Genomic DNA, 21,427 nt, shown 5'->3' with positions numbered 1-21,427 from the left:
GGGTTCTTGAGTAGTACAACTGAGTTGGACCGATATCTGTGAAACCGTATAAAACACCTCCACCGATAAAGTGATGGATGCGATCATGTCACTCATCTTGAGTGTGGCCTTGTCACTCATAATCTCGGATATCGAGGTCACATTCTACGGGTGTTCTTTGTGTCCTTTCACAAGCTAATCTTACATGTACACCTTCACATTTACCTTCACAATCTACATTTTATTTACATTATATTCGTAAAAAGACTCCAATATTGCCATTCTTTTGCTATTAAACAACTACCCTGCAGTATGTATGCGCTGTACCAGCATGTATGTGCTGTACAGGCACTCTAATTCTCTACCATGCACCCTCCAAGGTGTGCACCACCTGCACCACATGTTCTTCCTTGAGTGGTCTGGCTGCATGCCAGTGCCAACGTGGTGATACCGTCTAATGCGACCTCTCTGCTACTTCGCAGCGGCGGCGGTGAAAGATCACCGCCCGCAGAGCAGCCCGAGCAGCTATTATGAAAAGCCTTAGTTAGTCTTGCGGGGATCGTGCTTGGCGTCCTTCTTCTTCTTTTCCTCAGGGGAACCACCTGCCTTTTCTGCCACCGAAGCATCCTTCTTGCTTCTATGCTTGCGCTTTTCCGGCACCGGCTCGAGGCTGTACTTGCCGGCCCCCTGGGCGCCGGCGAGCCACATCATCAGCGAGTTCGGGCGCTCACCGCCGCCGCCGCCGCCGCTGCTGCTGCTGCTGCTCTTGCTCCGCCCCGACTTGGCCGAGCCGTTCGCGCTCGCCGTGCCGCGCTTCTCGCGCACGAGCTGCATTTCCTTGTTGCTGTTGTTGCTCGCGCGGGACGACGAATTGCTGTGTCTGGAGGACTTACCTTTGGTGGTGGTGGTGCTCGTGGAGGCGGCAGTGGTGCTCGTGGAGGCGGCAGTGGTGGTGGTGCCTGTCTTGACCGTCGTGGGGCCGGAGACGGCCGAAACGGTCGGGGCAGTGGTCGTGGCAGTCGTGGTTGACACAGCGCTGCCGGCCACGATCATGGCATTCGGGTTCGCCAGCTCGGAGTCTAGTGATAGAGAGGAGACGGATGAATTCGCGGGCGGGGAGTAGAGCGATGAGGAATCGACTGAAGATGACAGTGAGACTGCAGGCATGATCAATAGTTTTTTTTTTTTTTTTTTTTTTTTTTTTTTTAAATAAGTAGGTACTTGCCGGGATTTATAGGGGTATCTGGTGACGGTTGCCTGTTTCTTATGTTTGTGTTCGTGAGAGTTTGTTGTTGGGAAACGAGTATAGCTGTGTTGCTCTAATAGGCGTTGGAGGCTATAGACACACAACGGACAACTCCTTGTTGTTCATTGTTCATTCTGTGTTGTAGTCGCTCCCGTCTCAGTATACGTACTGGCCGTCGACAAGTCACACAAAGGCCATTGTTGCTGGATGGCGACAAAGGGACAAGGAATAGTGTTTAGTTGTATTACGGTACCACTAAGGGAGGAACTCATACTTTCTACCGCTGCTATCTAATTGTCTGTTGCCGGCGGCTTGGTAATGCGATCGCGGTCGCAGCCAGTCACACCATTGGGGCCGAACTCCGCTGCCCTTTCAGAAATCTCAGCCGTAAAAGGATTCCCGGGACCTGGCACACGAAGGGATCAAGTCGGCCGGGGGGTGGTGTTGTTGTCGCACGGATAGATGATGGCATTCTGAGGCCCGTACTGAACCGGATTGCATCCGGGGAGGGTCGGGAGGACATCAAAGACTGGCTCTTCCACCCTCAACGGAATGGATGGGCACAAGTTCTGCAGCGTGTTGTTCTGGAAGAAGGGCTGGAACGTCTTGCAGAAGTTGATGCGTCCGCCGCTGCTGTTTCCACACGACGGGTCGCGGATCGCCTTCTCCAAGAGTTCAGTGTCCCACCCGTTCAAGAAATCGCCGTGATACCCGTACCCCGTGGGATCGCTATACGAAGAAACCATTGACACCCGTCAGCTAGCAGCCACAAAAGGAGGCACATGTGCGGATCAAGAGAGAGGTTCATATCGACACGTACCCCTGAGACAAGACAAAAGGCTGGTCTCCCGGCTTCCGCAGGTGGTTGAACGCGGCCACGTCCCAGGTGTTCTCGTACAAGAGCGACGGGACTCGGACGGGGTGGGTGTCGGGGCAGAACCCGTTATCAAGTCCCGACGGGTATGCCATGTGGCTCTGGTGGTCCTTTGAGTCGGCGTTCTTGCCGTCCCAGCACGAGGGGAAGCGGACGCGGAGCTGCAGGCCGCCGTTGCATGTCCGGTTGGGAAAGCCGGGAAACGGATCCAGGCCGGCCTCTCCGTTGGCGGGCAGGCAGATGAACTCGATGGCCCGTTGCTCCATCGAGCTGTAGTTGTAGCTTCGGAGAGTCATGTCGCCGGCGACCATGCGGAACTCGGGGGGGAAGGGCTGCAGTGTCTTGCCCGCGCAGTAGTCTGTCCAGTCCATGCGCTCCCTGTGCATACGAGGCGACAAAATAAGCCTGAGATCAATTCACGTCATAGGCACTGCAAGAAGAACGACTGACTGGTAGTAAATGTTGATGCCCCCAACCTGCTTCACGTCGAGAAAGCTCCCATTGTTGGCGAGGAAGTACACCGTGGGAACCCAGTAGTTCGACAGGTCCTTGGTCACGCCGCATGTGGTGCAAGTCGACGTCTGCGTCTTCTGGAAGTCCATTTCCAAGTCGAAGGCATCGCCACCCATGATGGTGTGGACGTGGTTGGAGGGCTTCCCGGGATTCACGATGGGGTCGGCACGCTCAACGACAATCGGCTTCGCGCATCCAAGAACCCAGAAGGCCTGCGAGCCCGACGGCGGCTGCCCGCAGTCCCGCACGGCACCATGTACAATAGGTATGACACAGGCGACGGCCCCAAGGGCTGTGATTGGGAGCCACATCATGTACGTGTCTTGGGAAGAGGATTTTCGTAGAGGGCACAAAAAGAGATGCTGGAAATGAATGCCTCGGACAGAACTGTCGAGACTTAGAGTGCACTCAGTGGCCCCAAGCAGCCTTAACGCAACGAGCCTTCCCAGTCAGGATGGGAGTAGAGGTGACGAGGCAGGTCCAAACGGCCGCGTGACGCTAGGCGAGAGGCAGGAACATTTCAGCAGGAGGTCAAACATCGGACAACACAAGGTCTGTCCTGGCATATCAAATTCGGTTGTAATTGTGTGCTAGTCTGCCGTTAGCTCGTCCGTCTATCGTCCAGAAGAGAGGCAGCTATGAGATCTGACTGTCAGCCTGACCCCTTGGAAGGAGAGACGGGAGGAGTCATAGAGCACTGTCCATGCCATGACGGAACAGAATGTGCCAACTTCCTTCCAAAAAAAAACTCTCACATGACCAAAAAAAACGATCACTCTGGGAGGGCAGTTTGCCCCTGAAAGGCGAGACAAAAATACAAAGTGGACAGTATCATTAGCTGTATAGCTAACGAGGCACAAACTTGACAGTTTGTTGGGGATAATGTCGACCTTCAATATGGACCTCGACTTCCATAGCAACTGCCAACGAAAGCCGTGGTGAGTAATGGGACGTCAAATTGATCTTCCTCGGCACTTAAAATGAAAGAGACCATGGGTGAGAGAGGTCAATCTCGGAGTGAACGGCCAGGTGTGGTTGGGAAAGGGGAAAGGAGTTGTGATCGGGTATCAATCGCAGAGCCGATGCCCCTGAATGTCTGGGGAGAGCACCAGATCGCCAAACACGGTGGCATCCGGTTCAAAACCTTCCAATCGCATAAGCCCAGGAACCATGGCTGTGAAATTATTAAATTGAGGTGGGCAACCGTGAACGCCTTTTGCGGTAGAAGCCAGGAATTCCATCGCCCTAAACACCCCACTGCTCAAGTCGCTATTATACACGAGGTGCAGATGTTGTTATACACGGGCCGCGGCCACTCGGAGTCATCGTCAAGATGTCGAAGAAAGCGCCGCGGATACGTCAAGGTGATTGCTCATTTATTGTCTGCTGGCCATTAGCGCGCTGACCCGGCTGGCGCTGGCAGTCGAGTAGAGGGGATACTGACACAAGAAGTTCGGACCACGAGCTCGCGAGGAAGGCGATAGCAACCTGCAAGAGCGGCGTTAATATGAGAATTGGGTTCCCGGCAAACGGCGAATAGATGGTAGTCGGCGCAACTAACCCCGAAGAAGGCGACGCTCCGGACAACAGAGGCATTCTCTTCCGACGTGAACGTTTGGTAGGTCGACGCAATGAAGCCCTTGGAGTTTGAGGCTCTGTGGCGCGGGGCTCCGCCCTGGCTCTCGACAACGACGCGCGTGGAAGGCATTGTTGCGTGCTGGTCGGCTCTGGTTTGTTGAGTTGTGGTGGTGGTTTGGACAGCTGTTTATGGGTGACGGGAACTAGAAAATTCTAGCCCAGTAGGTTGCAGGTGCTGAAGAGAGGATCTCGCCGAAATAAATAGTGGGGCCGTTTCCGCTTTCGGCTAGAAGCGTCATGAAGAGCCCGTGACATCACCCCGCCATTGATGCAGCTTCCAGCGGGTCACCTGTCCGCACGCTACCTTACGTACTGGGGGGTAGCAAGCTCCGAGTTGAAAGAAGATGGCTGCTGTCTAAAAGTTCAGGCGACAGGCGATTGACTCTTTTCCGCTTCGGCTTACGCTCACGCTCAGGCGCAATTGACCACCATTTCTCAACCTGGTTGACCATGCAATGTATCTATGACCGATTGAACAGTTTCCACATTCAAAAATCCGAAAATGGCTAACCGAGTTGGAACCCCCGCGACTGGCGCAGGAGGGTTTGTGATTGACGCCCTGCCGTCGCCAGCACCCAGTACAGCATCGACGAGGTCCATCTCGGGCCTTCCGCATCCGCGCGGCCGCGCCCTCCGCCCCGGTTCCGCGAAAGAAGACATGGTGCGCCATTTTGTCACGGATCGCATGATGCACATTAGCCGTCGATTCGCCAAGAAATCCGGTGTCGTCGCAGTGGGCAGCGACGAGTTCAAGGGTTACAAGTCCATGGCCGAGCTGTGCAAAGATGCCGAAGACCTCGTCAACGTGATTTGGCTGTCGGGAACCCGTGAGTGCTTCTGATCCAACTTAAACGTCTGCTCGCTGACTCCTGCCCAGCCAGCCTCCAGATTCCTTACCTCCTAAACGTCGCGGGCGAGTTCAACACCTGGGTCGCGGCCTTCTCTGCTTCACCGAAAGCCACCTTTTCGCTCTTGCGCAAGCTTGACCACTGCTTTGCCAGTCTGCTTTCCGGCGAGGATTTTGATACTAAAGAAGCGCTTCCGGGCTTCGAGAATGGCCTTCGAGCTGGGATGTCTCGGACAGATATGGTTCGTTGCAGGAGTTTAGTTCAGCAGACCCGTGTCTTGGTGGTGCACGCCATGAGCCAGGGGCCTGGAGATGAGGACGAGGACGATGCTGAGGATGGAAGAGAGACCGACCATAGCCCTGGGGCTGAAGAGACCGACAGTGGACCGGACCGACCCGGTTGGCCAAGTGATAGCAATGCCTGGGACAATGACGACAATGACGACAATGACGACGACGACGACGACGTCGAGCGCCTTGAGATGGATGTGGCGCGGGTCTACGAGAAGACGCTTGTCAAGCTCGGCGAGACGCTTGGAGAGGGCGGCGGCGTGGGGGAGATCCAAATATCCGCCGACTGAGGTGACTGGCTCTCGTCGCCAAACTGTTGGCTGACGAAATTCCATGTCTCGTCGCCGCAGTACATCCTCGCCCATAATTATTGACGAGCGACAGAAACTTGTGTGGATATCGCGATGCTATTTATTTATCTCCAGTTCGTTAACATCGACATTTGCACATGCAGTCGCGGCCCTGGGGGCCGGATTGGTGCCCAAGCCGATGGTCGGGCTGTGGAACCAATTAGCCTCAGATCACGGCATCGCACTTGAGTCACGGGAGCCGGTCGTCGCCCGGTCATCGGGCACCTTTCTCGGGCACCTTTCACGGCCATAACCCAAATGCATTGTTTGCTATCCTTGTTGTATTTTTCAGAGTTGCTCCTTACGTCTTCAATCCGGCTTTGTTTCATCTGAACCGAAAATGTCCGAACCAGCCTCTGCGCCCTTCGTTTATGGCGGTGATAGTTTTAGCGCCTTTCCGAGCAGACGGAGTGTCGTCCACAGTACAAAGGGAATCATAAGCACGATTTCGCCTTTGGCAAATGAGGCTGCTCTGAAGATCCTTCGCGATGGAGGCAACGCGGCGGCAAGTCTCCCCATGCATGTGGCGCTGGGCACCCGTCCTAACGCCCATTAGGATGCTGCTGTTGCAGCCGCGGCTGTTCTAAATCTTGTCGATCCTGCCATGACCGGGATAGGGGGAGATGCCTTTGCCCTGTTCTACGATGCCAAGAACAAGAAGGTGCACGCTCTCAACGGTTCCGGACGCTCAGCAGCAAAGGCGAAGCCTGATGACATCTGTCGCGATCTCAACATCGTTGACCGTATTTACGGAACCATCCCCCCGACCTCAGCCCTCTCGGTGACGGTTCCTGGCGCTGCTGCCGCATGGGTTGACATTGTCAGCCGTTTCGGCTCTGGTGTCTTGTCGTTGGAACAAGTGCTTGCTCCCGCCATTGATCTTGCCGAGAACGGCTGTCCCATCAGTGAAATAAGTAGCTACCATGTGAGTTGCCGCGTGGCTCCGCTGAGAGGATACACTGCTAACTAGTAGTGTCAAGTGGGCAGCGACAGAGGATGAACTCCGGGGCAAACCGAATGGGATAGATCTGTTGAAGAAGGACCCAGCAGCGCCACTGGGTCATAGAGCGCCTCGACCTGGAGAGCTCTACAAGAATGGGCTCCTGGCTGGTACCTTTCGACGGCTTGCGGAGCACGGAAAGGGGGGCTTCTACGAAGGCCCTGTCGCTGAAGCGATTGTCCAGGCCACCAGCAGTATCGGTGGATATTTGACACTGGACGATCTCAAAGATCATGAAAGGCTCGGGAGTGATATCACCGAGCCCATCTCGTTTCGTCTCCAGCCGCAGGCATTTCGGAAGGACGGCTCTCAGGACGACAAAGCAATCGAGCTCTGGGAGCACGCGCCGAATGGGCAGGGCATTGTTGCTCAGATCACACTTGGAATCCTGCAGGCGTTGGAAAAGGGGGGCAAGATCCCAAAGTTTGGCCAGCAAGATCACAACTCGGCTGTGTAAGTGACCCGACGAAGACTCGAAGCAATAGCTCCGGCCCCGTTCTTACTCAGACTAGGTATCTCCACGCCCTTGTCGAGTCCTTAAAGATAGCCTTTGCGGACGGCTCCTGGTTCATTACCGATCCCCAGGCAACCGATATCGACCCGCTGTCGTTGATCGCCGATGAGTATCTCGCTGAACGAGCCTCGTTGTTTCAACCCGACAGAGCTTCTGTGGTGCTGAGTCCTGGCTCGCCCGTGCACAAGACCAGCGACACGATTTATCTTGCCGTCACGGATCCGCAGGGAAATGCGTGCTCGTTCGTGAACAGCGTGGCCGACACGTTTGGCAGTCGCATTATCCCTCCTGGCGTAGGTTTCGTGCTGCAGAACCGAGGAGCCGGCTTTCATCTCAATCACGAGCACCCGAACGCATATGCGCCTGGCAAAAGACCGTATAACACCATCATACCGGCGCTGGTGACCAACGCCAGCGATGGTAGCCTGCATACTGTGCTCGGTGTCATGGGTGGCGCGATGCAGCCACAGGGTCACGTCCAGGTGTTGCTGAACATGGCGGTCTTTGGCATGAACCCTCAGGTTGCACTCGACGCCCCGCGCGTGTGCATTGGCGTCAGTCTTCCCGGGAAGTCGACAGACCCGAGCAAGAACGTTGACAGCACGGTTTACCTGGAGGAAGGGATCAGTGACGAAGTTGTGCAGGCTTTGGCGCAATTGGGCCACGACGTCAAGGTTCTCGTGGGGGCGAGCCGGTCGCTTTTTGGGCGCGGTCAGGTTATCCGCGTCCATCGTGACGCCACATTCGACGGGCAGCGAGTCTATTCGGCCGGCAGTGATATGCGTGGCGATGGCGCATCGGCGCCTCTCATTTAACAGCGCTGCATTTTAGGGGCTAGGCGCATTCTAGACCACCAAACTCGCCTGGAGGTCTAGCTTCGAACCCCCAAACTTGCTTCGATAGGGGGTGTGCAAACGGCTTGGCAGTAACCTTTATCGGATCTGTCGCACAAATTACAAAGGCCTTCACTCTCTGCAACTAAGCCGCTAGGAACTGTTTGTGACTGTCTTAGACTCGACACTACGCAATTGGTGCAGACCAGCAATGCCCGCAGATCATGATTTGGACTCGACAAACCCCCCTTAAAGCCGGGTCTTCCTTGGTGCAGACGACGTTGACCTGCTGTGCTATTTCTTCACTTTAGAACACTCGAGATATTATGAGACTGGTATTTCTGGGCCTTAACAACTGTCTGAACTAAGACCATTAATTTGCGAGGTGATCCTTGGCTTATAACATGTGCCGAGGCAATTACCTCGTATTCAATTTCCAGTGCCCGTAGTGAGTCTCAGCCGCACCCGGTGCTACAATTGCCAGCAGATCTGTCTTGGCTTTGACGAATCACCCTCGGCCCCGGCTAGACGACGCCCGCGATTGCCAATGGGTGCTACTTGCACCAATAGATGCGCCCATGGTGTGCCACTATTGCATCGATAAGTACGCCACCAAGCAGCCCGCCGACAATGGAAAGCTGAGGGTCTTCGAAGAAGTGCGTGCTGGCCCCCGCCGTCTTCTCTCGATTACTTCCCCTTCTTTCGCGAATGCCAAACCGTCAACACGCCGACTCGTCGGCTCTTGACAATCGCCCCTTTCTAGGCGATGCCGCTCTTTCCCCACCGAGACACGCGCCTTAGCGTAGACTACTCCCTGGTTTCAGACCAGCTTTATAACGGCGATGTGCACTCAGGCGACGAGGTAGAGAACGAGAAGACGTATGCCCGATGGGTCTGGAATCCCACTGGCTGGCACAAGATATCCTCCATCTTCCGCGCTGCCCACTCCAGGCTGTCTTTTGCGCTTCCCTTTGTGTCATCGTTTGCAAAGCACCTGTCAATACTTCTGCCGTCCTTCGTCCTCTCGCTATATCGGCGCCTGCTAGGCAGGACACCGCCAACCCCCGTCCGTAGCCGGCCACTCGGTTCCACGGCCTATCTCGACGGTCTCCGAGGCGTTGCGGCTCTGGTCGTCTACATCTTCCACTTCAATTACCTTTGGTTCCCTAACTTGGGACGCGCCTACGGCTCCAGCCAGAATGACTTTCTCTTCTGGCAGCTGCCAATCGTTCGCGTGCTGCACTCGGGCCGCTCCAGCGTCACCATCTTCTTCATCATCTCGGGCTACGTGCTGACCCTGAAGACCCTGACGGCCATCCACAAGGGCCAAGGCGACAGGGTGCTCGGCAGTCTTGCCGGCTCCCTCTTCCGCCGGCCCTTTCGCCTGTATCTGCCGATCATCGCCTCAACAGCCATCGCAGCCGTGCTCATTCGCTTTGACAACATCTTCATCCCGAACATTGGCGGCGGCGACATACCGCCGCGCGCCGCGACTTGGACCGAGCAGTTTTGGCATTGGCTGGCGACAACCGAGAAGACTGTCAGCCCCTTTCGGCCCGTCACGGGACGCGAGGGCCTCTGGGGGAACGACTACAACGGCCACCTCTGGACCATTCCCACCGAGTTCAAGGGGTCGCTCCAAGTCTTTCTCCTGCTGCTTGCCTTTTCACGGTCCAAGCGCTGGGTTCACCTGCTCGGCGTCTCCATCGCCGGCTACTGGCAGCTGGTGAAGGGCGACTACGACCAGACACTCTTCTGCGTCGGCCTGCTCCTCGCCGAGCTGTCGCTGGTATTGCCGCCGTCGTCCCTGCTCTCTGACAGCTCCTTGTCATTGCCGTCAAGCTCGACAGTGTTAAAGACGGTTCGAGCGTACCTGTCAAACGCGACAACGCTGTGGCATGTCGGCACCTTGGCGCTCTTCGCCGCCTCTGTCCACCTCATGTCGTACCCGCAAGCCGGGGGGCCGTCGTCCCCGGGCTTCCGGACCATCTCGACTCTCGTGCCGTCCTTTTACCGCGGCAACGAAGACCGCATCCAGCAGTTTTGGATCTCAACCGGGTCCATCGCCTTCGTCCTCGCCCTGATGTACTCGCCGCCTCTCCAGCGGTGGCCCCGGTGGGGTGTGCGGCGGCCTTTGGGCAGTGGCAGCGCAGCTAGAGAAGACGAGGCTGCAATACCCCAGTCAGAAATCGAGCTCGCCCAGTCCGCGTGCAGCGACGGTTCCGTCGGTAACAGCAGCAGCGGACAGCACCACAGCGAACCGCTCCTGCAGCGCCTCTTCACTAGCGCCTTCGCGCAGTACCTCGGCCGCATCTCGTACTCGCTGTACCTGTGGCACGGCGCCGTCAACCACATCGTCGGCCAGCGGCACCTGCATCCGGCGGCGGCGGCGCTGCAGGCGGGCGAGGCGGGCGCCGCGGGACTCGCTGCCGCGGGTTTGGTCGATGACGCCGCCGCCGTGCGCGCCGCCGCCCACGCCGCGTTCGCCTGGCGCTGGGCCGCCGCCGCCGCCGCCAACACGCTCGCCCTCTTCTGGGCCAGCGACCTGTTTCATCGTGTTGTTGACGTGCCTGCCGTCCGCCTGACGCGCGCCATCTCGGCTTGGGCGCTGGCGGGGAGGTGATATTCTTTTATTCCTCTGCTTCTTCTTTCCGTCCAGCCCCACGGAGTCGGCATGGCGAAGCGGATGCGGCGTCTGGGTCGTCTCTTCATAGCAATTAATACGACTGTGCAATGTCCAAAACATGTCGCGCTCGGCACCACTGTGACTGCGGCCGGGCTGCGAAGGGCCGTCGTTGCTTTATGCTCTGGATTGTTGGTGTCAAGCTGACGTGGTGCATCCTAAGATCTTCCAATAAGGTTTCCGTCCCCCGCGTATCACTAATTAATCGTTAGCGGCGACCACTTGCTTGCTTCGGTGTTGCTGCCGTGTTGGTGATGTGGTGATCCTTGTCTCGGGCTTCTTGGGCTTCTCGGGCTTTGATTGGTCATGCCCAGTGCTGGGCGTCTTTGGCCTCTGCAAAAGAAAAGGGCGGCCCCCCACAGTGGCTAGGATTCGAAGTCTTACGGCACCAACGCGTTTGCTAGGTGCCGTCCTACACTACTAATCCATTCAAGCTCGTTAGACCACCTATAAGCCCTAAAGCAGCTATCTTCTTACACTATGGAAGATTGGCTTATTGACTCTAACCTAACCCCCTTTTAGGACGTGGCGTTCGGGTCCTTGCACTAGGGATGGCAGGTGACCCCTTCTTTTTTGCCTGAGCCTTCGAACCTAAATAGTTTCTCGGAATCCCACGAAATGCCAACAGCCTCCGTCATAACAAGCAGCGTCCTCAACAGCGAGCCGCTCTCGACCATATTTTCGATGGCCGCAAGACCCGCTCCCAGGCTTAGTACCGGTGATTTAAGATTCAAAATGTGTTCGCGCAATATTCGGAATGTGGCGGGGGCTGAGTTCCAGAGTCGAGGCCAATGTGTGAGTGGTCAGGCAGATACTGCACAGCCTCAACGACTGCACCAGGACACGATGGCGCCCATTTGAACCCGCCCATCTCCTCGACGTCTCAAAGCAACCTTCATCATCGCTCGCCACCACAACACCGGAGCTGGGCCAAAATGGCGTTTGCGGTCCTCGTCACGGCGGCCCTGGCCATGGCGCAGCTCAGTGCCGCCGCCGACGGCGACGCCATGTCGGTCCCCGCACAGATCGAAGCCCACGCCAACGACACGACAGCCTTGCGCACCATCAAGGCGCCCGGCTGGGTCCCAGGCTACGCCTACCGCGGCACCCTGAATATCCTTTGGAGCTGCGTAATTACGCTTACGGCCTGCGTCTATACGGTTATCCATCTCAATGTGCCGTCGGCAGATGAGAGCAGGCGCAGGCAGCTCATGAACAAGGTTGTCTGGGCCATGTGGGCTGTCGTCTGCCCTGAAATGGTCGTCTACACGGCGCTTAGCCAGTTCCGGCGCGCAAAGACGCTTGTGCTGCAGCTCAATACCGAGATTGAGAGGCAGACGGGGGTTAAGGGAAAGGTGCGAGTGAAATCATTTTCTTTTTGTGACTGTTATTATTTAGTTACTTTTACCTCGATCCCTATCTCTTTCACGGTGTCGTCTCTCTGGTTGTGCAAGTAGTGACACTTGACCCTTGTCGACTGGTTCGCAGTTCACTATGCGGGACGCCTTCTTCATCCACATGGGCGCGATTCATGTCCACGTCAGGGACGTATTTCCGTCAAGCCACCAGAAACGGGCCCGTGTCGGCAGCGGAGCGCCGGAAACGGTACCCGTGACTGGTAAGGGCATGATAAAGCTCTTTCAGACGGGATGCCTCTCGGTGGACTCGTTTCACCGCATACGGACAAGAATCGACGACAAGAGCAAGGCCGACTCGATTGCAAAGGCTCTCGTAGTCGGCCAGGTCTGCTGGATGGCCGCCCAGTGCATCGCCCGCGCCGCCTACGGGCTGCCTATCGCACTGCTCGAGATCCATACCATGGTACACGTGCTCTGCGCTCTGCTGATATATGCAGTGTGGTTCCGGGTAAGTTGCAACGGAATTGGCAGAGCTTGCTGCATAGGCTTACTCTCAGGAAAGAAACCTCAAGACGTGAGACAGCCCGAAATTATCGACTCTTCTCACGCCCTCAATGGTATCGTGGCTCGAATGATCGAGGCCCAGTTCACCAAGTCAGCATCGGACGGGACTGTTGTTTATCCCCAATCATCAAAGGAGGTGCAGCGTTTACAGGACCTAGAGAGCTTGGGCGAAGTACCTCCCCGTCAAGCATTGAAGTGCGGCCTCGGGCCTAGGGAGGTCTACGGCAATCTAGTCCGCTTTGAGAAACAAGACCTGCTGCGCTGGGAGAGGATCCTGGGAGAGAACGGGATACCGGGCTTGGAACGACCGATGCCCCTCTGCTCGCATGTCGGCGCAGATTGCGTGGTGGATGCCCGCGACTTCGGAAGCTGCCTAGGTCTAGTTAAGATCAGGAACACGCCCAAAAAGCTGCTGAGCCACAACGATCTCGCCGCCTTGGACGAAGACGACTCGGTTTACGGATTTGCCCAGATAGGACTGGTTCTGCTGGCCGAGGGGCTATATTCGGGCCTCCACTCGATTGCCTGGGACCACGAGTTTCCGTCCAGGGTTGAGGCGCTTCTTTGGAGGATGGCTTGCGTCGCTGTCTCTGCATGGTCGGTCGCGTGGGGCGGGTTTATAATGCTCGACGAATCCTTCAACCAAGGCGACAAAGTAGTAGGCATGGGCATCAAGTGGCTTCAAAACACCTGTGGCATCATCTTCTGGGCCCTTATTGCTGCTGCCGTTGTAGCTCGACCTTTCATCATCCTTGAGTCTTTCCTTGCTTTGCGGAGCGAGCCAATTGGTGTTTATTGGATACCAACTTGGCTTCAGATGATTCCGCACATCTAAATTAGCACTGCTGCCCATTGGCTCGCTGAGTTAGGCTCGCTGAGTTGAAGGATGGACATGAAGGCAATGAGAAACTGCCCGTCTGGTGTTGGAACACATCGCAATCGGCATGGCAGTGACAGACAAGCTGCCGACACAGCACCTACCGTGGTCGGAATCTCGACACCGATAACAGTATGGAGACCAAGACAAGACGATTGGCACTCTCTAAATTTAATTTGAGCTGATACTTGGCTGGCCAACAACCCCGAAACACTTGGCTCGGGGAGATTACCCATACTGTTGCGTTCCTGGGCATGGCATGGCGGTGGGCAATGTCAGACCACTCCGTGACCTCGCCAGAACATTACCGGAAACTTCCAAGCACACCCATCTCATACACTCTGCAGCTTCAACAGCTCTCCAAGGTGAATATGGACCGCGGCACTCTTCACAGAAACTGAGATCTCTGGCGTTTCGTTGCCTCGCGGAGTCAAAGACTCGATATAGTTAGGTGCCAAGGAACCAAGATACCCCTCTCCTGGCCTATATTGCGAGCTCCGTGTGGTTTTGGAGCTCGTAGATTGCTGGCAAATTAACACAAGGTGCCTAATTAAGACAGACGCCACCACGGCGCTTGGTACTGGTATTTACCCGCATCGGAATAATATCAGTCGGCAACGTCACCCCATGCAGACAGACGCTTGGTGCCTAGCTTCCCAATTATATATCCACCGTGCTTGCCGTTTCGACATTTCGAAAACGGGGGTCCAACCGCCTAGGACCTGTAGACCCGCCACCGCAACGATGCGATTCTCAACCCTCGTCTCGGCCGCCGTCCTGGCGCCCCTCGCCTGCCTGGCAGCGCCGGCCAGCGACGCGCAGGGCTCGGCGCTCGCGACCGGCGACGGCTGGCTGTACAAGCGAGAGAACCTGTGCAGCCTCAAGGCGCCGCCGGCGCTGTGCCAACCGAACTCGTCGGTGACGGTCGACGAGACGGCGCTGCGCGCGTACAAGTTCTACCGCGCGTTTGTCGTCGACGGCGACCCGCGCACCATGTTTTCGCTGATAGACTCGACGTACAAGGTGGGAAACATCGCTCTGTGTCTCTTGCAAATGAGACTAGCACTGACGAGGAGCTACACTGCAGCAACACCACGCGGGCTACGCCGACGGCCCCGGCGCCATCTGGTCGCTGTTCTGCAACGGCCGCAAGATCGGCAGCGAGTCCGGCACCGCCTGGTGCTTCGATGCTGCCACCAACATGTCGTACGCCCAGTACTCGACCACGGACCGGTGGCGCTGGGTCGACGGTTGCGTTCATGAGCACGTACGTACAATGCATTCCAAGAATCCGTGGACGGTTGAATGGTGGTGGCGCGGTGCTAATACCTCTGAAACATCTAGTGGGACCAGAACGAGTCGATCCCGAAGAGCAAGTGCTACAAATTGCCCGCCGGCACGTCGTAGACGCTGGGGGTGCTGGAAGTTTTTGGATAATTGAGTGCTGGCGAATGTAGCTTACCTACAAGCTAGTGTTACTATGGAGTGTTCTCTAAGTTGTGATGAGTGCAAGCATAAAACAGTCTTGTGTGAAATTCTCAGGGGCACTCTCCTCCACAGGCCGGATGGAGTCAACAATTGCAAGCGAAATGCTCAAAGAAGGCCATGCATTCTGAAACAATTCAATCTTTCATACCCGTCGTAATCAAGCACCGAGCTGCATGCGCCAATACCCCCAGCCCCATCACGCTCTACCCGCCGGCTTGCGCACAAAGTTGCGCCTGGGAAACGCCTTTATAGTATCGGCCCACGACCCATTGGGCAGCTCAGCAAACCGCAGGGTCTGGTCAGCACCAGCCCAGAACAGAAACAAGCCGGCGGTGAAATTGATCGCACACGGCGAAGTCCCCGCCGCCAGCGCCTGGCCGCCAACCTCGGCCGCGACGAGCTTCTTCGCGCTCCAGGTCCCGCCTGCGCCCAACACCGAGTACGACACGCCCTCGCCGGGCCCGCCCGGCCCGACCCAGAACAGCCGTAGCGTGGCTGCATCCTTGGCGTCGAGCGGCTGCGCCGCCGGGCTGGTGCCGGCGAAGAAGTCCATGCCGGCGACCTGGGCCTTGACCGACGCCGCGGCGGACCAGGCCTCGTTTAGCCGCACCAGCCCGTCCCCTGCGACATACGTGTGCGTGGCGTACCAGGCGCCGGTGCCGCCGCGGCCGTTCCAGAAGAGATACAGCGCGTCGCCAGCACTGACAGCGCACGGGCTGGTGCCGGGCGCGATGCTCAACCCAGGCACGCAGTCGGTGCAGCTGAACGGCGCGCCCCAGGTAGTTCCGTTGGTGGTGAGACAGAAAACGCCGTTGTCGCCCGCGCCGTTCCAGAACAGGTGCACCTCGCCGCGGTAGACGGCAGCGGCGGGCGACGTGCCGGGCAGGAAGCCCATGGGCACGCCGGTCAGGGTCGCGACGGCGCTGACGAGCGACCACTCGGGGTCGTAGAAGATGGTCACGAACGTGCCGTTGTTGCTGGAGCCGTTGAAGAACAGGTACAGTTTGCCGTCGAAAACGACCGGGCACGGCGATGTGTTGGGTGCGATGCTGAGTCCTGAGGCGGGTACCTTCTCGGCGGCGTTCCACTTGTTCCCGCCGTCGGTGGATTCGGCGTACCAGATGCTGGTGCTGTCGGCGGTGGTCGTGTAGAACACCCACAGGCTGCCGCCCCAGTAGACGGCTGCGGGTGATGATGCGAGGCCGGCGAATTTTGTGAGTCCTGGCGTTTGGAAGGACATTTTGGGCGGTTGTGGTGAGGGAGTCGAGAATATGATTCGGAGTGAAAGAGAAGATGTTAGAGCATCGGTTCTAAAACCATCAGCGAGCAAGCAGCCGTTTTAACACGATGACCCGACGGCCAGCCATGTCTCAGCTGCGGCGGCCTAGACCATTCCCACTCAACAGTTAGCTGCTGGATCTATTCGCCCACTAGTGCGGCGTGCTGGACGAGTTCTGGCCAGACCGCTGGTTAGAGCCGTTTCGGGAAGAAATTATCGTCTTTCGTTGCGTAGCGCCATCGGAGTTGCGCTAGCATGCCCGGGGTGGGCTCTAGATCTCTTGGCGGCAAGCAAGTTCGCAGCTGAAGCGCCCAAAGAGGAAATGGGCCGTCGAGTCTGCGTCGGCATCTCCTAGCACGGTTGCGGGGGCCTGTGTTTCTTGCTCTTGATAAGACGCTGAGCTAGCCGGTCGACTTTCAGCTTGGGTGAAGTTGAGCCTCAAGTTCACGGCTGGGGCGACTGATACACCGAGTTGGGATTATCGAGGAAGTTGGTAGCCCACGGACATTGGACTCAGTTTTCCACTCCACTCTCAACTATCTACTTAGCATAGGCCGTGTTTAGCACTTAACAGCAAACAGACAGCAATGCGGCAATATGCGAGAGGGTAGGTAGAATTGCGCGACTGCTGCGCACCTCCAAGCGGCTTGCCTCCATCGTGCAGAAGCTTTGTAACAACTGTAGCTTGCATATCTACGCAACAATGCTGGCTAGGACAATCTCGTTACACATCCATGGTATGGTTGCACGGCGACCTGATACGGTGGTTGCGTTCCCATGCCGGCAACCACTGTACCGCACACGACCATCGAGTGGCTCTGCCGAGAGATATTGACTGCGGCTCCTGGTTCGTGATTTGTGCTTTAGAATTCAGATTCGGACTCGGATCCGAGGACTATGAGTGCGTTTCAGGGTTGTAGAACGAGAATGATGTATTTGAAGATGGCCGCCCGATGCTACGCGACTATAAAAGGGGAAATATATGACCTCTTCTACACGCTCATCACGTGCTGAGAGATTCGGGACGTGACCTGGCGTGTTTGTGACGTGGTTCGGTGAATATCATTCAATCGCAACATACAGCCTTTTTTAGACAATCCCAACTCTGTTTCGTGCCAAGACGATACTTACAACCGTCACAATGGCCGCCGGGGACTCCACCCCCTCGATGGAGCCGTTCGCCGTCGTCAGCTTCTCCTTCGAGGTGCCCCAGGACATTGTCGACGAGGCAAGCCCGTGGGACATGCTGCAGAGCAAGAAAAATGTCATGACCGAGTGGCCCGCGGACCGGGCAACGGTCCACGAGTTTCATGACGGGGGATCCAAGAAACCAAACACGGTGCGTTCCATCTCGTGTCTGTCTACCAGGCTCAACAGTCTCTGACATACCTGCTAGCTTCACGGGCGCGGGGCCCACTTTGTGCGCGAGGACCCGGGCGTGTTTGACGCCCCTTTCTTTTCCTCACGGCCAGAGAGGCGGCGTCCATGGACCCGCAGCAACGCTGGGAACTCGAAGCCGCCTACCACGCCTTTGAGAACGGTTAGTAGCCAGCGGCCACCGATTTGATCCCCTGCTGACCAGACAGCGGGCATCCCGCTCGAGAGCGTCCGCGGCAGCCGCACGGCCGTGTACGCGGCGTCCATGTCCAACGACATGTCGAGCGTGTTCGCCAAGGACCCCGACGCGTCGCCGCGCATGGCCATGACGGGCAGCACGGCGCCGATCCTGGCCAACCGGGTCAGCTGGTACTTCAACCTGCGGGGGCCGAGCGTGCACGTCGACACGGCGTGCTCGGGCGGGCTGGTTGCGCTAGACATGGCTTGCAACTCGATGCGCGCCGGCGACGCGTCGGCGGCGCTGCTTCAGCTTCGACATGCGCGCCAACTGGAACGCGCGCGGCGAGGGCGTGGTGGCGCTGCTGATCAAGCCGCTGGCCGACGTGCTGCGGCACGGCGACGTCGTCCGCGCCGTGCTGCGCCCCACGGCGTCCAACCAGGACGACCGCACGCCGGGCCTGACCCAGACCAGCGCCGACGCGCAGGGGGCGCTCATGCGGCACGTCTACGCCAAGGCGGGTCTGTCGTTTGCCGAGACGAGGTACTTTGAGGCTCACGGTGAGTCCGGTGCGAGAAGAGAAAAGAAAACAGACAAAGGAGAGCAGAGGAAAGAGAAGAGGAAAAGGGAAAGGGAAATAGACACAGACACTGACAACGGCACCAACCACAGGAACGGGCATACCAACCAGCGACCCAATCGAGATGTCGGCCATCGGGCGCGTCTTCAGAAACCACCGCTCGCCCGACGCGACGATCTACGTGCAAGTCACACTCACCCCCCAGTGGTTCCGTAAAGGCGAACATCGGCCACGGGACGGCAAGCGGGCTGGCCGGCAAAGTGAAATCCATCCAAGTGCTCGAGAAGGGCGTGATCCCGCCCAACGCACTGTTCGAGACCATGAACCCCGACATCGACGCCGAGTTTTACCACGTGGCGGTGCCAACTCGGAGCGTGCCGTGGCCGGCGGCCGGGCTGCGGCGTGTGTCGGTCAACTCGTTTGGCTTCGGCGGGTCTAACGCCCACGCTCGCCGCGCGGCGCACGGCCATGGCGTGGCGCACGTACGCCATGGCCGACAACGCAAACACAGACACAAACACAGACACAAACAAAAGCCCCTCGCTGCTCGCGGCGCCGGCGCCGGTGCGCGTGGCGACAGACATGAAGGGCGGCGTCGCGTCCGTATTCACCGGGTAGGGCGCGCAGTACGCCGGCATGGGGCTGCCGCTGCGGCGGTACCCTGTGCTTGAGTACAGCTTGAAGCTGTCGGATGGTATCCTCAAGGGTCTAGGGTGTGCGTGGTCCGTGTTTGGTAAGTTGATGTTGTCGTTGATGCACCCTGCAGCCAACCCCTGAAGTAAACATATCGTCACTCACGCGCGCAGACGAACTAAACGGCGCCGAGCACATCCACAGCCCCGAGTACAGCCAGCCGCTGTGCACCGTGCTACAAATCGCACTGGTAGAGCTGCTGGCAAGCTTCGGCGTGGCGCCGGCCGCCGTGGTCGGGCACTCGTCGGGCGAGATCGCCGCGGAATGCGCCATCGGCGCCCTGTCGCACGAGTCCGCGTGCAAGGTCGCCTACTGGCGCGGGCAGCTGGCAGGGAAGCTGCGCGCTACTACGACGGCGGCTCTCGGCGCCATGATGGCCGTCAACCTGCTTGCGGGCGACAGCGCGGCGGCCGTGGAGCAGGATAGGCGACGTGCACATGACGGCGACGGCGCGTCCCGACGCCAGCCTGGCTGCGGGCGTGCACGGCAGTGTATGTGCCGTGGCCGCCGACGGGTCGCTGCTGTGTATTTGGAGCGCCTGGTCATGGCCGAGGTGTCGGGGCCGAGGTGTCGCGGCCGAGCAGTGCCGCCCAAGATACCGACGTCGACGCCACGCTGCTGTACAACATCGCCTGGCAGCCGCGGCTGGGCCTGCTGCGCACGCGCGCCTAGCTGGAGCAGGCTGTCGGCGCGCTAGCCCGGCTGTCCCCTCGCCACCGACGAGCCCGCGTTCGAAGCCTTCTACGGCCGGCTGGAGCGGGCGCTTCACGTGGCGGCGCGCAAGGCCCTCGCGCTGGTGCCGCACGCCGACCCCGCGCCGGGCGTACCGTATCTGCGCCGCTACGTGGCCGAGCTGAAGCACCTGACCGCCACTGACAACAGCGACATATCCGCGGGGTTTTTCGAGGCGGCGCGTGGCGAGTTTGGCGATGCCGACGAGCGGGCCGAGTTCCGCACGCTGGACCTCGGGGGAACTTGTGAACCCAAAGCCTCTGCACCTGTTCTCCGTCTCGAATGTTGAGAAGGCCTTCCGCTACATGCAGAGCGGGAAGAACACGGGCGCATTATCGTCACGCTGGGCAGGGACGACGTCGTTCCTGTGAGTTGTCTTCCTCCTTGTGCAGGGCCTGTTGTTTACTTACCCCTGAGCGGCGCTAACCTCGCGAGCACGGCAGAAACACACGGTGCGCCGGCGCAGCGACTGACAGTTTGACAGCAGCGCGTCGTGAGTCGTGGCGGGCGGGCTAGGCGGGCTGGGCGGGCTCGGCCGGGCGATCCTAGCGCTGATGGCTGGCAAGAGCGCGTGGCACCTGATCGTGCCGTCGCGGTCCGGTGGTAGCGGGGTAGTAGCGGCAGCGGTGCTCGCCGCGCTCGAGGCCAGGGGTGTGCGTGTGCTGGCGCCTCGCCTCGCTGCGACGTCGCCGACGCGGGCCAGCTCGCGCGGCTACTGGTCGAGTGCGCCGCCGCCGGGATGCCGCCTGTCAAAGGCTGCATCAACGCGCCATGGCTTTGCATGTAGGTCCCGCTTCTCTTATCTTCTTCTCCACCCCCAATCCTTCCATTGCCACATCCTCTCCAGCTTCAGCACTAGCACCACGACCAGGACTCCGTCTTCGACAACATGACACACACGCGATGGTCAGCGACCATCGACTCCAAAGTGTCCGCGAGCTGGAACCTGCACACGTCGCTCCCAGACACCATAAACTTCTTCATCCTGCTATCCTCACTCACGGGGATCTACGGGCTAATCGCACAGGGGAACTACGCAGCAGGGTGCACGTTCTAGGACGCGCTGGCTGCGACACACAGCAGGTCGGCGTCGTCGTGCCGCTCCGTGTTGCTCGACCTCGGCTGGATGTGCGCCATCGGCATCATCGCCGAGCGCGACGACTACCGGCGCAACTGCGAGAACGCGCGCGACACGAACCCCGTCGGCCCCGACGACCTGCTGGCGCTGCTGGCGCTGCTGGCGCTGCTGGCGCACCACTGCGCGCCGCCAGCCGACGACGAGTTTGGTGGTGGCAGGAGGAAAAGCGAGACGCAGCTGCTCGTCGGCGCCGTGACGCCTCGCGCGCCGCTTGTCTGAATATGGACTTGATTCGCTCATGGCTGTCGAGCTGCGCAACTGGCTGCGTGCGGACTTTGCTGCTGCCGTGGCCGTGTTTGAGATTATGGGCGAGACCACTATTGCGGCGCTCGGCGCGCTGGTAACTGTCCGGGCTGAGATTAAATGAGGGGGGTGTGAATCTGACAGGTCGAACT

At 58.4% G+C, this 21,427-nt stretch overlaps 11 protein-coding genes across 11 annotated transcripts; 7 read left to right on the top strand and 4 right to left on the bottom strand.

Moving 5' to 3' along the window:
* Nucleotides 1–519: 519 nt before the first annotated feature.
* On the bottom strand, nt 520–1,146 carry B0T26DRAFT_745197 (uncharacterized protein; the record flags this gene model as incomplete). The annotated part of the gene is made up of 1 exon (XM_060444528.1): nt 520–1,146. One exon carries the CDS (start codon nt 1,144–1,146, stop codon nt 520–522), a length of 627 nt encoding a protein of 208 aa, XP_060301987.1.
* Nucleotides 1,147–1,396: 250 nt separating this feature from the next.
* Nucleotides 1,397–3,259, bottom strand: B0T26DRAFT_5556 (uncharacterized protein). The gene is made up of 3 exons (XM_060435578.1): nt 2,550–3,259; nt 2,046–2,477; nt 1,397–1,954 (listed from the first exon to the last, which is right to left on the bottom strand). The coding sequence occupies exons 1-3, from the start codon at nt 2,924–2,926 to the stop codon at nt 1,648–1,650; spliced, it is 1,116 nt and encodes a 371-aa protein (XP_060301986.1). The 5' UTR covers nt 2,927–3,259; the 3' UTR covers nt 1,397–1,647.
* Nucleotides 3,260–3,971: 712 nt separating this feature from the next.
* Nucleotides 3,972–4,320, bottom strand: B0T26DRAFT_633005 (uncharacterized protein; the record flags this gene model as incomplete). The annotated part of the gene is made up of 2 exons (XM_060436499.1): nt 3,972–4,100; nt 4,174–4,320. 2 exons carry the CDS (start codon nt 4,318–4,320, stop codon nt 3,972–3,974), a joined length of 276 nt encoding a protein of 91 aa, XP_060301985.1.
* Nucleotides 4,321–4,752: 432 nt separating this feature from the next.
* B0T26DRAFT_632568 (uncharacterized protein) lies at nt 4,753–5,678 on the top strand (the record flags this gene model as incomplete). Its single annotated transcript, XM_060436455.1, has 2 exons — nt 4,753–5,077; nt 5,128–5,678. 2 exons carry the CDS (start codon nt 4,753–4,755, stop codon nt 5,676–5,678), a joined length of 876 nt encoding a protein of 291 aa, XP_060301984.1.
* Nucleotides 5,679–6,078: 400 nt separating this feature from the next.
* B0T26DRAFT_631652 (nucleophile aminohydrolase) lies at nt 6,079–8,067 on the top strand (the record flags this gene model as incomplete). The annotated part of the gene is made up of 4 exons (XM_060436377.1): nt 6,079–6,261; nt 6,295–6,663; nt 6,719–7,191; nt 7,251–8,067. The coding sequence occupies 4 exons, from the start codon at nt 6,079–6,081 to the stop codon at nt 8,065–8,067; spliced, it is 1,842 nt and encodes a 613-aa protein (XP_060301983.1).
* A 1,057-nt stretch (nt 8,068–9,124) lies between these two features.
* Nucleotides 9,125–10,453, top strand: B0T26DRAFT_596109 (acyltransferase 3; the record flags this gene model as incomplete). Its single annotated transcript, XM_060435607.1, has 2 exons — nt 9,125–10,170; nt 10,342–10,453. Coding segments are annotated over 2 exons (1,158 nt in total), but the record flags the coding sequence as incomplete, so codon positions are not given.
* Nucleotides 10,454–11,775: 1,322 nt separating this feature from the next.
* Nucleotides 11,776–13,525, top strand: B0T26DRAFT_631727 (uncharacterized protein; the record flags this gene model as incomplete). The annotated part of the gene is made up of 3 exons (XM_060436382.1): nt 11,776–12,198; nt 12,413–12,780; nt 13,108–13,525. 3 exons carry the CDS (start codon nt 11,776–11,778, stop codon nt 13,523–13,525), a joined length of 1,209 nt encoding a protein of 402 aa, XP_060301981.1.
* A 786-nt stretch (nt 13,526–14,311) lies between these two features.
* On the top strand, nt 14,312–14,974 carry B0T26DRAFT_633233 (uncharacterized protein; the record flags this gene model as incomplete). Its single annotated transcript, XM_060436523.1, has 3 exons — nt 14,312–14,590; nt 14,655–14,834; nt 14,912–14,974. 3 exons carry the CDS (start codon nt 14,312–14,314, stop codon nt 14,972–14,974), a joined length of 522 nt encoding a protein of 173 aa, XP_060301980.1.
* Nucleotides 14,975–15,251: 277 nt separating this feature from the next.
* Nucleotides 15,252–16,295, bottom strand: B0T26DRAFT_669544 (uncharacterized protein; the record flags this gene model as incomplete). The annotated part of the gene is made up of 1 exon (XM_060439068.1): nt 15,252–16,295. One exon carries the CDS (start codon nt 16,293–16,295, stop codon nt 15,252–15,254), a length of 1,044 nt encoding a protein of 347 aa, XP_060301979.1.
* A 1,524-nt stretch (nt 16,296–17,819) lies between these two features.
* On the top strand, nt 17,820–18,530 carry B0T26DRAFT_736143 (thiolase-like protein; the record flags this gene model as incomplete). The annotated part of the gene is made up of 4 exons (XM_060443291.1): nt 17,820–17,874; nt 17,921–18,122; nt 18,202–18,432; nt 18,497–18,530. 4 exons carry the CDS (start codon nt 17,820–17,822, stop codon nt 18,528–18,530), a joined length of 522 nt encoding a protein of 173 aa, XP_060301978.1.
* Nucleotides 18,531–20,585: 2,055 nt separating this feature from the next.
* B0T26DRAFT_682869 (uncharacterized protein) lies at nt 20,586–21,096 on the top strand. The gene has a single exon (XM_060440766.1). The coding sequence runs from the start codon at nt 20,784–20,786 to the stop codon at nt 20,949–20,951; it is 168 nt and encodes a 55-aa protein (XP_060301977.1). The 5' UTR covers nt 20,586–20,783; the 3' UTR covers nt 20,952–21,096.
* Nucleotides 21,097–21,427: the final 331 nt, after the last annotated feature.

The sequence above is a fragment of the Lasiosphaeria miniovina genome, assembly GCF_030549165.1.
Source record: "Lasiosphaeria miniovina strain SMH2392-1A chromosome Unknown B0T26scaffold_1, whole genome shotgun sequence".
Classification (NCBI taxonomy): Eukaryota; Fungi; Ascomycota; class Sordariomycetes; order Sordariales; family Lasiosphaeriaceae; genus Lasiosphaeria; species Lasiosphaeria miniovina.
The sequence above is the reverse complement of the archived record's forward strand: the minus strand, read 5'-3'. Positions and strand labels throughout refer to the sequence as shown.

Coding starts and splice junctions, on each gene's coding strand:
- B0T26DRAFT_682869 (XM_060440766.1), top strand. CDS start 20,784: ATGACACACACGCGATGGTCAGCGACCATCGACTCCAAAGTGTCCGCG.
- B0T26DRAFT_5556 (XM_060435578.1), bottom strand. CDS start 2,926: ATGATGTGGCTCCCAATCACAGCCCTTGGGGCCGTCGCCTGTGTCATA. Junction 2,478..2,549: donor GGCATCAACATTTACTACCA/GTCAGTCGTTCT, acceptor TCGTATGCACAG/GGAGCGCATGGACTGGACAG. Junction 1,955..2,045: donor CCTTTTGTCTTGTCTCAGGG/GTACGTGTCGAT, acceptor TTCTTCGTATAG/CGATCCCACGGGGTACGGGT.